At 41.2% G+C, this 14,070-nt stretch overlaps 1 protein-coding gene across 1 annotated transcript in view; it reads right to left on the reverse strand.

Annotated features, from left to right (window-relative positions):
* LOC117149943 (dynein beta chain, ciliary-like) overlaps positions 1-13,603 on the reverse strand; it is a gene marked incomplete at its 3' end in the record, with an annotated part of 175,224 nt that extends 161,621 nt beyond the window's left edge. The window contains exons 1-3 of the mRNA XM_033316844.1: positions 13,469-13,603; positions 13,244-13,410; positions 10,429-13,191 (exon numbers count right to left, since the gene is read on the reverse strand). Of these exons, the coding sequence (XP_033172735.1) occupies positions 10,429-13,191; positions 13,244-13,410; positions 13,469-13,492 (2,954 nt within the window). The remainder of the gene's footprint in view (positions 1-10,428; positions 13,192-13,243; positions 13,411-13,468) is intronic.
* Positions 13,604-14,070: the final 467 nt, after the last annotated feature.

Raw genomic sequence — 14,070 nt, forward strand, 5'->3', positions numbered from 1 at the left:
CCTCAGTATCACTGCCATTATTGGGTATTGCCGACGTCGTTTGGGGGCCCGTTTCTTCCCTTCTCTCAACCGCCGGCGCACCCTGCACCGTTATTTCCGCAACCCTCGTTGGAGACCTTGACATCCTGGAGCTTCTCCCAAAAGGCTTGACGGCGTGGGGGCAACGCCCCCCGTTGGACTATCCATTAGACAGTAGCGGCATCGATTTTCCCCATGCGGACGTGGAGCACCAAGATTTAGATAGGGTCCCACGTAGGCTATGGATTTCTCTTAAGCTCGCCTGATGGAGGTTATTCCGCCTCTACTCGGACACCAGATCCTCTACTTAGGCACCAAAGAGGTGAGAGGATGATTATTGGTCTGTCCACGACCTTTATGCCTTTTCCTTTTTTAAAACGGTCCACTCTAGTATTTAAATATAAATTTATATTTAATGGTTACGCTCTTTCAGGGAGATCCTATAAATTCAAATTTAAATGTGAATTTTTTTTGCGCGCAACCGTTCCACCATAGAAAGTCTGGCAGCGCTGTTGATCTGGGAACGCCACTCGGACTCAATCGCTGCGACAAGTTGGCAGCGCTGTCAGCTGTTTTCACGGCTAGGTCAGCTAAACAAAATTGCAACTACAATTAAAATATTTACCCACCACTGTATCTCGCGTTGCAACTTTAACACGTCCAAACCTTATTGGACACTGTTAACTTTTCACTCCCTCATAGATATATCTGGCATCGGGTATTCGTCCGGGATAGTCCTTTCGTTTAGCTTACGAATATCTATGACTAATCGTCTATTTTGATTGCCGGCCTCGTCGGTTCCTTTTTTATCAACCACCCATATTGGATTGTTATAAGGAGACACCGACTTATAACATTTTTACCATAAGCAGGTCTTGGATCTTGGATTTTTTGACGCGCCGGTGTCTAGAAGGAAAGTCATTGGTACCCCTGCTACTCTTGGTCTGATGACGGGTAACAGGAATTTTCCCTAAAAATTGACGTAGTCAGAATCATACTCGGTATCGTCGTCTATTTTCGATTCCGCTTTAGAGGCGGCGGTGGCATATGCTCTTGTCTTTTCTTCCGCATTCTGCGAAATTAAGTTAATTGGTATTATTAGGTTGTGGGTCATGGTGATCGTACTTGTCAAGTTGACGACCCTGCGCTGTTGCAGTAGGTTTGCGATCTATGTCTTCCTGACTTTTTGTAAAACTAGCTGCAAAAACGTACCTTTCGTGGTTAGATTCCACTTCTTGCGCTAAAGCCAGAGCTGACGGCATGTCTTTCGGCTTTGCCGCGAAAAGCACGTCTGTGAGGTTGCGTTTAAGTCCCGAGATGAAAATACGCAATGCGTCCTCTCGGAATTTTTCGCACAATATTTTTGCCGTCGATGGCTCGTGAGACATATGAGCTTTATTTGTGAGTAAGGTGAGTTTTTTCTCGACCTCATCATAATATTGTAACAGGGTCATGTTGCTTCCCTATCTTAGATTGCTCATGTCTTGTTCAATGACATGCATTGAACGCTTGTCATTGTAAGTGAAATCGAGCCGATTTATAATGGCATCGAAATTCAGTACAGTGCCAAACGAGGATAAAACGTTATCGGCCGCGCACCTAACTTTGTTTCTAATAATTGTCACTGCCTCGTAATGGCGAGAGGTGCCGTTGAAATTGAAAATAAATATGCGATATGCGCCGCTTGTCGCCACGAAACATATGACTCCTGTGACCCCGAGAATTAAGACAAATATTTAACGGCGTCTAAAGTCACGCCACATGAAGAATTATTAGTTATATCTATGGGTTCGTAGGTTCTAATTACGGGGGCCACGGCTAAGGTGGGAGCGACATGTGCTACTGCCCGCTCTCCAGCTCCTGAATTTTCTGACGCATTTAATTTTGTGAGAGTTCGTTTTTGGCGGCCTCCTCCGCTAAATTATTGGCCACAATTGCCTGTATTACAGCTTTGAGCTGTTCTGGATCTATCGCTATTACGGCGAATTCGCGGTTACACGTCCTAGAGGGGGAGCTTGATTTTTGCTATCGGCAAAAATTATATATATATAATTATTATTATTATATTAATCCTATACTGTCAGAATTCGGGCTGCATGAGCAGTCCAACTCGCTTAGGTATGCAAAAGCTGCCTGTGTGTGTGGCAGTTGACCACAGACAGACAAACAATAAATAAAGACAACGGCTGCAGCGTCGAATGTCGAGCTTAAATCGAATGGAAATATAAATTGAAAAGCGAACGTACGCGCTGTTACAAAAAATAATTATATGATTTTTGTTTCTATCCACATTGATTTCCGTTGAAATTAATTTTTTTGTTTAAAATAATTTTTTTACGTTCAGCATTTCTTTATTATTCCCTTCACTTCTCCCGCGCCGCTGTCTTTTGCCTTGCCGCAAATTTAGAAGCTGTGTGGGCGGTGTTGGTGATTGTGGGTGGTGGTTTTTACCACTAGTTGAGCGCCAATTATTTAAAGATTGGTCGCACCGCCTTGCGATGTTGTCGTAAGGAATCCTCCAGAGGTGAAGGGCTTCCTTCGCTGGCTACTCCTGGGAGTCCAGGGAACGGGAGATTATTATTTACGTTGAGAGAAACTTTCCTCTTTTAACTTCCAGCCTTGTGGTCTGGCAGAGTAATTAATAAAAATTTATTTTACGACCCTTAGTCGGAGTTGATGAGCTGCCGCTCTTTATTCTGGTAAATGCAAATTCAAACTGAACTTAAAATGATTCTTAAAGCTAACAAAGACTCGCAGCAGCCTCCCAAATATGCTGTGTTTGCCGGCTGCGCAATGCTGGGGCAGCACTTTGATATTATGTTTTATACACTGAGCCAACTGTTCTAGTCCTTTGGCTTGTGTTAACTTTTATATTCTTGATCGGGATCAATAGCCGGTCGATTTAGCCATGTCGGACTGTCCGCCTATCCGTATGAGTGTCGAGATCTCAGGAACTATAAAAGCTAGATGGTTGAGACTCAGCAAACAGATACAAGTTTGTTGATTGACGATCAAGTCTCGCTCTAGAGCTCTTTAAATATGAACTTTGGACTTTAGAACTGTAATGAGCAGTTAGAGTTAGTTCTCATGGATTCAAGTGCTTGCATACAAGCGGTCTTCGATTTTTACCATTTTATTTATTGAAATTCAAAACTTCTTTTTTCGGTGTTGTGAGTCTGGGCTTGGATCGTGGGAACGTGAAATTTTGACAAAATTGGACAACAGATGTTTTGTCTACTGTGTAGGGTTCAATTAATATTTGAAAGCGTAAAGGGTAACATCTAGCTAGAGTGCGGCTGAGTTCCAGAATATTCAAGGTCAGTTTCTCTTCGTCACTCATCTACCCTCTCGTTCACACAAGATGTTCAGTTGCGACCAAAAAGTCAATCGAACGACAATTTAAACCGCGAGGAAACCAAGATATCACGCCGTATCACCGTTACTTGTCGTTCTTGCACTTCCAACGTAAATTCCTGGAAGCGAAGTTGGCCACGCAGGCAGATTTACAAACGGAGCTCGCTCACTTTATTTTCGACCGCCTCAGTGATCAGGCATACGTCTGAAGTTATTGAAAACTAGTGATATATCCTTTGGAAATTATCGATGCGTATGAGGCAACAAAGTGCTTCTTGTGATGGGCTACCACACCCCTGATGGCGGCCCATAAAGGAGTCGTCCGGAACGGAATCTATCCGTGGCCTGGGACGCTTTTCGCCTGGCCAAACAGATGCAACGGCACGTGAAAATAAATCGTTCTGCCAAGAGAATCTATCTAGTGAACCTGCAAAAACCCTTTTTGCACCCGGTTGCGATGCACTAAACCTTGCTTAGCTGTGAGGAGTACGGGAGACGGAATTGCCAGCCTGGAATCAAATTAAGTCGACGAGCGAATCCACTAATATTTCGAGCTGATATGATATCTCGCTGATATGATCTAAACTGATCTCTCGTATTTTCGTTTTGGTTTTGAATTGTATTTTTTTTTTTTTTTTTAATTTGAAATTAACAAATAATTTTCTTTAAATATATAGTTATAATATAGTTATTTAACTTGTCAGTTAATCCGGACAAAGTGCCAAACATAATCCAGAGTTGGCGAATTGAATTCGATGGCGCACGTTATGGCCTTCAGACCGAAGAATTCCTTAGCCGTGTGTTATCTGTAGCCCAACAAAAGCTAAACGGGGACCTACAGATCCTGTGTTACCACTTACACTAATTCTTTAATGGTAAAGCCACTGTACCTGGAGAAATTTCTGTGAAGAATTTCGTAAGAAATTCGAAGACATTGACACTGATATGGAAATTTCGGAAGCGATTAATAGTAGTCGTAAAGGTAAAAAAGAAATGAACCTTTTGAAGTGTTCCAGTTTTAAGTAGAAAGACTCGTAGCGCGGCTACGGAACCCCATATCCGAAGAATCCTTGGTGCGTTTACTTATCAGACATGCCAAAACATCACTTAGATTCGAATTAATGTATTTAGGTTCATGCGCACGCATGATCAGTTTTGTAAGCAAGTCAAAGTTCAACCAATGAAAAGCACTTTTATCCCAATTGGATGAAGAAAGAAAGGAACAAGAGGCGGGAGAAGTTGCCGCATTACAGCGAAAGCCGTTAAAGTACTGGTATTGCGACAGCTTGGGGCACCGTTTCGACGAATGTCTTGAAAATCAGCTTCGCATCTTTTGCTATGGATGCGGAGCTAAGAATATATTTAAACCTTAATGCCAGACTTGTAAGCCCGCGGAAAACCGACAGACGGATGCGTCTGCCGACATCCAGCTGTCGCATGCAAATCATAAGATGTACAAGAAAACACAGAAACTGGGTCAAGACACGCAGTTATAGGCGACAGCAGTTAAGATGAGAATACGAAAGAAAACACGGTTCCACACGAAACATATCAGAGTATATGTATATAGAACGGCAGATAAATCAGAATGTTAGGTAAAGAGGAGATTAATCGTAGATATTACATATCGCAATCAGAAAAATTTCGTAGAGTTCCTTATCATTCCTGATCTAAAACAGGATGTGTATTTAGGTATTGATTTATGGAAGAAGTTCGGCATACTGAGCAAAATTACTGACAGTGTCGGTTCAGTTTCAGAGTTAGACGTAGGACGCGAAGAGTCTGACATTACGGCCAAGAACCACGAACTATCTACCGATCAACAGGATAGGTTCAGCCAAGTCATAAGCAAACTTCCATAATACGAGAAAGAAGGGTTAGGGCGTACGCATATCAAGGAGAGGCACTGGCCGGTGTTACCTGCAAAGAGTCGAAAAGCCCATGGAGTAGTAATTGTAATTAATCAGAAAGGAGAAAAGACTCGGTTATGTCTAGTCTCACGCGAACTGAGTAAGCTTACCCTAAAGGACGCTTACCCAATGCCTCACGTGGTTGGCATTCTTAGCAGACTGCCACCTTACCGGCTTAGACATGAATAATGCCTTTTGGCAGATACCTTTCGAGGAGAAATCTCGCCCCCGAGAATTCAGGCAAATATTTAACGGCGTCTAAAGTCACGCCACATGAAGAATTATTAGTTATATCTATGGGTTTGTAGGTTCTAATTACGGGGGCCACGGCTGAGGTGGGAGCGACATGTGCTGCTGCCCGCTCTCCAGCTCCTGAATTTTCTGACGCATTTAATTTTGTGTGAGGCCGCTAAAGTATTGGCCACAATTGTCTGTATTAAAGCTTGGACTGTTCTGGATCTATCGCCATTAAGGCGAATTCGCGGTTGCACGTCCTAGAGGGGGATCTTGATTTTCGCTATCGGCCTCTGAGTCTGTGGAGAATGGTCTATTATTCCTATACTGTCAGAATCCGGGCTGCATGAGCAGTCCAACTCGCTTAGGTATGCAAAAGCTGCCTGTGTGGGTGGCAGTTGACCACAGACAGACAAACAATAAATAAAGACAACGGCTGCAGCGTCGAATATCGCGCTTAAATCGAATGGAAATATAAATTGAAAAGCGAACGTACGCGCTGTTACAAAAAATAATTATATGATTTTTGTTTCTATCCACATTGATTTCCGTTGAAATTAATTTTTTTGTTTAAAATAATTTTTTTGTTTAAATAATTTTTTTTGTTAAAAATAATTTTTTTGTTTAAAATAATTTATTTGTTTTAAATAATTTTTTGTTTAAAATAATTTTTTTGTTTAGAATAATTTTTGTTGGTAATAATTTTTTTCACTGTAACATTGGCGTTGATTAACAATGTATTTTTTTTATTTAAAACGCTTCTGTGCAGCGGTTTTTGTTACATATAAATAACAGACTTAAAATACGTTTAGCATTTCTTTATTATTCCCTTCACTACTCCCGCGCCGCTGTCTTTTGCCTTGCCGCAAATTTAGAAGCTGTGTGGGCGGTGTTGGTGATTGTGGGTGGTGGTTTTTACCACTAGTTGAGCGCCAATTATTTAAAGATTGGTCGCACTGCCTTGCGATGTTGTCGTCAGGAATCCTCCAGAGGTGAAGGGCTTCCTTCGCTCGCTACTCCTGGGAGTCCAGAGAACAGGAGATTATTATTTACGTTGAGAGAAATTTTCCTCTTTTAACTTCCAGCCTTGTGGTCTAGCAGAGTAATTAATAAAAATTTATTTTACGACCCTTAGTCGGAGTTGATGAGCTGCCGCTCTTTATTCTGGTAAATGCAAATTCAAACTGAACTTAAAATGATTCTTAAAGCTAACAAAGACTCGCAGCAGCCTCCCAAATATGCTGTGTTTGCCGGCTGCGCAATGCTGGGTCAGCACTTTGATATTATGTTTTATACACTGAGCCAACTGTTCTAGTCCTTTGGCTTGAGTTAACTTATATTCTTGATCGGGATCAATAGCCGGTCGATTTAGCCATGTCCGAATGTCCGCCTATCCGTATGAGTGTCGAGATCTCAGGAACTATAAAAGCTAGATGGTTGAGACTCAGCATACAGATTTTAGAGACAAAGACGCAGCGCAAGTTCGTTGATTGACGATCAAGCCTCGCTCTAGAGCTCTTTGAATATGAACTTTGGACTTTAGAACTGTAATGAGCAGTTAGAGTTAGTTCTCATGGATATTGAAATTCAAAACTTCTTTTTTCGATGTTGTGAGTATGGGCTTGGATCGTGGGAACGTGATAATTTGACAAAATTGGACAACAGATGTTTGGTCTACTGTGAGGGTTCAATTAATATTTGAAAGCGTAAAGGGTAACATCTAGCTCATATCTAATGTATATTCGAAAATATTACTGAGAGAGCGGCTGAGTTCCAGAATATTCAAGGTCAGTTTCTCTTCGTCACTCATCTACCCTCTCGTTCACACAAGATGTTCAGTTGCGACCAAAAAGTCAATCGAACGACAATGTAAACCGCGAGGAAACCAAGATATCACGCCATATCACCGTTACTTTTCGTTCTTGCACTTCCAACGTAAATTCCTGGAAGCGAAGTTGGCCACGCAGGCAGATTTACAAACGGTGCTCGCTCACTTGATTTTCGCCCGTCCCAGTGATCAGGCATACGTCTGAAGTTATTGAAAACTAGTGATATATCCTTTGGAAATTATCGATGCGTATGAGGCAACCACGTGCTTCTTGTGATGGGCTACCACATCCCTGATGGCGGCCCATAAAGGAGTCGTCCGGAACGGAATCTATCCGTGGCCTGGGACGCCTTTCGCCTGGCCAAACGGATGCAACGGCGCGTGAAAATAAATCGTTCTGCCAAGAGAATCTATCTAGTGAACCTGCAAAAACCCTTTTTGCACGCGGTTGCGATGCACTAAACCTTGATACATGTAGCCCAAACAATCCATCTGCCTCGCATATAATAGGGTATGCGAATTAGTTAGCTGCGAGGAGTACGAGAGACGGCATTGCCAGCCGAGAATCAAATTAAGTCGACGAGCGAATCCACTGGAATTTTGAGCTGATATGATATCTCGCTGATATGATCTGAGCTGATCTCGCGTATTGTATTTTCGTTTTGGTTTTGAATTGTTTTTTTTTTTTTTTTAAATTAACAAATAATTTTCTTTGAATATAATGTAAGCTTATATTTTCATATTTTGATATTATTCTATTTGATCTGAGAACGTAGCGTTTTATTAAATTCACTATTAAATTTAAAGTTAAAAAAAAAATGAAGAAATTGGAGTTAATTTGTATTAGTCCACCATACTAGATTCAGAAGTGAACATATTTTCGTGAATAATGTTAGGGTATAGCTGAGGTAGAAAAAACCCACACCAAGAACCAAAATCACCGAGAAATAGCTTGAAATCTGAAATAATAGCGGCAGAACAATTAAGTAACACCGATGACCGAGCAGTTCGTCAGACCAACTGGGCCAAAGAGAGGCGTCGGTAGTGGACACCGTAGAGTAGACGGTTTAAGCCAGCCAAAACACAACCTTTCTAACAGTACAAACTCAAACTTAAACGTTTCAAGTCATAAAGAGGATAACGCTTGTGCAGTACGTGCCGAAGTGCAGATTTTCCAGCGTCATCTTATGCAAGATTTGACCTCTGCAATTCGAACGCAGTTTGATTCAATAAAGTTAGAAATGAACTCAGGATCCAATGTTGAAAATAATAATGCCTCAATCCAATAGATACATTAGGAAACACTAATCAACAGCATATTAGTGTGACTAGCAACAGGTCGAACTTGTCAGTTAATCCGGACACAGTGCCAGACATAATCCAGAGTTGGCGAATTGAATTCGATGGCGCACGTTATGGCATTCAGACCGAAGAATTCCTTAGCCGTGTGTTATCTGTAGCCCAACAAAACCTAAACGGGGACCTACAGATCCTGTGTTACCACTTACACTAATTCTTTAATGGTAAAGCCACTGTGCCTGGGGAAATTTCTGTGAAGAATTTCGTAAGAAATTCGAAGACATTGACACTGATATGGAAATTTCGGAAGCGATTAATAGTAGTCGTAAAGGTGAAAATGAACCTTTTGAAACATCAAAACATCACTTAGATTCGAATTAATGTATTTAGGTTCATGCGTACGCATGAACAGTTTTGTAAGCAAGTCAAAGTTCAACCAATGAAAAGCACTTTTATCCCAATTGGATGAAGAAAGCGAGGAACAAGAGGCGGGAGAAGTTGCCGCATTACAGCGAAAGCCGTTAAAGTACTGGTATTGCGACAGCTTGGGGCACCGTTTCGACGAATGTCTTGAAAATCAGCTTCGCATCTTTTGCTATGAATGCGGAGCTAAGAATATATTTAAACCTTTATGCCAGATTTGTAAGCCCGCGGAAAACCGACAGACGGATGCGTCTGCCGACATCCAGCTGTCGCATGCAAATCATAAGATGTACAAGAAAACACAGAAACTGGGTCAAGACACGCAGTTATAGGCGACAGCAGTTCAGATGAGAATACGATATACACATAAGAACGGCAGATAAATCAGAATGTTCGGTAAAGAGGAGATTAATCGTAGATATTACATATCGCAATCAGAAAAATTCCGTAGAGTTCCTATCATTCCTAATCTAAAACAGGATGTGTATTTAGGTATTGATTTCTGGAAGAAGTTCGGCATACTGAGCAAAATTACTAACAGTGTCGGTTCAGTTTCAGAGTTAGACGTAGGACGCGAAGAGTCTGACATTACGGCCAAGAACCACGAACTATCTACCGATCAACAGGATAGGCTCAGCCAAGTCATAAGCAAACTTCCATCATACGAGAAAGAAGGGTTAGGGCGTACGCATATCATGGAGCACAGCATAGATCTAGGCAGTTCCCGACCAGTCAAGGAGAGGCACTGGCCAGTGTTACCAGCAAAGAGTCTAACTGCCAAAGAGGCAGTTCTTAGCAGACTGCCACCTTACCGGCTAGACATGAATAATGCCTTTTGACAGATACCTCTCGAGGAGAAATCTCGCCAATGCACAGCTTTCACCATACCGATAAGGGTCGATACCAGTTTAAAGTTTTGGCGTTTGGGCTGTGCAATGCAGCTCAAACGGTCTGCAGATTAATGGACCAAGTCATACCGACAAAATTAAGAACAAGAGTATTTGTCTATCTAGACGACCTCCTCCGAACAGAAAGATTTGTCAGGGAGATTGGCTAGGTTGTCCATCCGAATACAAGGGGTTTCTTTCGAAATTAAACACCGGAAAGGTGTTTAACACTTTAAACACATTTCACAGTCAAGAAATTCAGTAATAAACTTGCATTTGTTAAGTCGACGGTTATTAAAAAAGTAAGCCAAGCAAACTATGAGTAAACATATGAGGTTTATACATACAAAATTTTACAAGTCTAGGCTTCCCAACACCATCTACCAGCACCTCCCACATCGTTAAGAATTAGACGTATGTTAAAAAAAATGTAACAATAAAAATTCTTTTAGATTAAAAGAAATGTGTTACTCACGTAAGCTCCTCTTTCCACTTTTTGGTGACATCACAATTAAGACACATTCTATCGAGGGGCCATTCGTTCTTGCGTGCCGTCTGTTGCATGATAGCTGTAAGGAGCGACTGAGGATTAAAGAATCCTGCCAACCAAATTGATGAAGGCATACGAAAGTCGGCCACCCAACCCTCTAGCTCTCGCAGCCGCAACATTAAATCGGAGAACCAGGATTGTAGCCCTAGCATGCTGGGGTAGGCTAGCTTGGTCCACTGTTCCGGCACTTGGTCCATGTAAAGACAAACCATTAAATCCTCCATAACTGATGAAATAGTCAATTCTCCTTTAAGGCCGAGGTCAAGCTCATTAAGAGAGCGCCTCAACTCAGTCATAAGATTGTTCATTCGCTCACACTCCTGAAATGCCACAATAATGTATGGACTTCGGTCTTCGACACGACCCATTAATTCTAAAATGTTAAATGGTGTTGGAGTTTTGTCCAGTATATCTTCTATTATGTTTTTTATAATGTCTTCCTGTGAGACTGTCTCACCACCACTACTAGAACCACCTGTCATTCTGGGCTGCAGCTCGAAAACTATTCGAAAGAGACGTTCAGAAACAGTAGTTAGGAACCCAATCTCTGCATTTGAATGAAGGCCGTATAGAGATGGACTTTCAGACGGAAGGTTATCATCTATGTAATTGTGGTAGCCAGTATATTTAAGTATTCCTGGAGCCGGAAAACCCTGACAGTACTCTAGCTCACCATCAATTAGCTCTGGCTGCATAAATTCCTCCAGATAAGTTCGGCATAAGCGGCGGTCCCAGTCATCTGTAATGTGACCTCCGTACATAATCTCTCCGAAAAGATATCGTAGGTCTTCCCAAGGTACTCTTGTATTGGCCTCCAGGTAATTGTACAGCACATAGACTGATATTGTCAAATCGCCCACATTAAACGGGTAGCTACGGTTCCAGCCTTGTGGTCCGAATTTCCTACGCTCGGCTACCACGGCATGAAAATAGCAAAGAGAAAAAAGAATAGCTTTAAATTCAGTCTCTTTCGAGCACATCTCTAAAGTCTCGTCGCTAAAATTGTCTAAGGCCTTATGGATGTTGGCCATCATGCCAGTAGGAGGTTCATTTGTTATTTTTATGGCTGATTCAAGTATTCCTTGAGGCAAGATATGAGCAGCAGGATCACCGGCCGGCTCAGCGCTTAGAAAGAGCCGATAGTTTGTGTGGACATTAATAAGAGACGATTCCATCTTTTTTTCCAGACTGGGTAGCCAGCGCGCGACCAGGTGAATATTTTGTAGAATGACCCAGTGCCCGTATTGGGATGCAATTTCAATAGCGTTTTCTGCGACTATTTCCTGGCCTTGGCCAAGCGAGACGCTGTGAAAGTTTTCGTGATCAAAGCTAAAACCTAAAACTTTTCCAAGCTTTTCCACGTCTTTTAGGGGATCAACGCCGGGGGAGAGAACAAAGAAAATGTGAGTCTCTGGACTGGATTCTTCGAAAGTCCTAGAGAATTCCATAGAGCGAGCATCAATATATTTAGACCCAAGTTTTTCTTCAATGAAGGAGCGCATGGCGTATGACATTCGATCCGGGCGTATGCAACGCATTATGCAGAGCCTTTGAATGGCAGATTTTCCTTTCCATTCTCCTGGAAACTTTTCATTTTCAGGACTCTCTGAGTCTACAAACTTTTTCCAGCGCTTGTGCGATCCTTCAATATCCTTTTCAAGGCCCTTGAATGCTGCCTGGTTGTTAAGCGCTCTTATACCTCCCCACCCTACGTGAGTTAGCCATGTGAAATTGGATGTCTGATTCGGCATATAAGGAAAGCGCAGTAAGAAATCAAGTTCGGTAGGCTCTACTTCACCAAGGTTTACTAGGATCTGAATGCACAATTGTGTCAAGAAAATAAGCTTATCCTGCTCAAATAATCCTCGTGAGGTGTAGACAAAGCTACAGAAAGTTATCGAGTCTATCAGATTCTCTACGCGGTCTTTAAGCTTTTCAGCAGCCATTGCTTTTAGCATTGCATTGTTAAACACCACTGTAAATGCCTTTAACGAGAACTGATATATTGGATTGATTTTAAATAGGTCGTTAAGAATAAAGTATATAATAGAAGCGCGTTCAGCGGCAGGACGGTACGCCTCTCTAGCTGAATCTATTTGGACACCAGTTATTTTTGCCTCTGCAACTTTGACTTCTATTTCGTCAGCAGTTTTTTTTGTCTTTTCTAGATTCATTACCAGAGTCACATCTTCAAGGACGTTGTCTCCAGCAGAAGATAAGCGAGCAAGCAAATCGTCTTCTAGAAACTTCAGTGTAATTTTAAAGTGATTCTGCTGCTGGGTTAAGCGTGTGCGCATTGCCTCTAGATCGGGGCGCTCCACTTTAACTACTTCAGCTAACAACTGATCTTCTAGTCCATCCCGGGTAACGGTAAAGTTTATGAGAGTTGTTTGTGCCTGCATCTCAGGTTTGTAGTGCGGGTTTGCTAATTTGGTATGCAGAATTAGGCGAAATCTGGAATTAAAATCTATTTCTCTATCTCCAATCTTTAAGACGGTTCCCTTCTTTATCAACTGGCGTCCTAGAAGAGGATTTAGGACCGGATCAATATTTTCACCTATATTTTCAATAAGTAATACACTTCCATTACTGACTGCTCTCTCAACTTGATCTAGATAATTCCGTTGCGAAAGTCTTAGCACTACCAACGCAGTTCCATACTTAGTCTTGACCCATTTTATTCCCTGACTTTGGATTTAATTAGAAAGGGATTTTAGATAATATTTGTAATTAAACTTACAGTTGAGGGTCAATCATAAGGGGATATCGTTCAGACTGCACCAAAATTGCAGCATTTTCCGCTGACATTCGATCACTTGGTAATCCTTGGTTGTTCCACTCCGCAATCTGCGCGTCATCGCAAATCATCTCAAAAGGATCAACTCCATCAGTCGAAGGTATAGGCGGCTTTATATAACATATTTTTTACTCGTAAATATCTACAGTTATTAATTATTTTGCTTACTTGACTATTTTTGAATGCAGGCATCCACAATTTTTCTTGCAACTCCTGGCGATAAGCCCGCGTAAAGCACCCAACATATGAAATGAAGCATGAAATAATGAGAATGTCTCCGGGTAGTTGTTGAATACCAAAAGTTAAGCTGGAAAAGAAAAATATAAAGTTCTGTACAAATTCATGTTTAATACTAAAACTATTTAAAAACAGGAGCGAATGATATAATCGATTTCCCAGACTATCAGTTATCCGTATCGCGTATCTGATAGTCGGGAAGATCGACTATAGCATTCTCTCTTGTTTTTCTTTAGCTATATTAATATTTTTTGTCAGTTTTTTACATCACCCATAGAAATAAAAGAAATGATTATGTTAAAAAAAGAGCTATAACATTTATAGATATACATTAATAATCTACTTGTTTGTCTTAGCCATTATTTCCCTATTTTATTTATATACATGAAATGTAAGACAACAAACAAACAACATTAATAACCTATCTTTTATTTCTATGGGTAAATGTAAATGAAAATGAAAATGAAAATGAAAATGAAAATGAAAATGAAAATGAAAATGAAAATGAAAATGAAAATGAAAATGAAAATGAA

Source organism: Drosophila mauritiana, unplaced genomic scaffold (genome assembly GCF_004382145.1).
Source record: "Drosophila mauritiana strain mau12 unplaced genomic scaffold, ASM438214v1 Y_00, whole genome shotgun sequence".
In the NCBI taxonomy this organism is placed as follows: Eukaryota; Metazoa; Arthropoda; class Insecta; order Diptera; family Drosophilidae; genus Drosophila; species Drosophila mauritiana.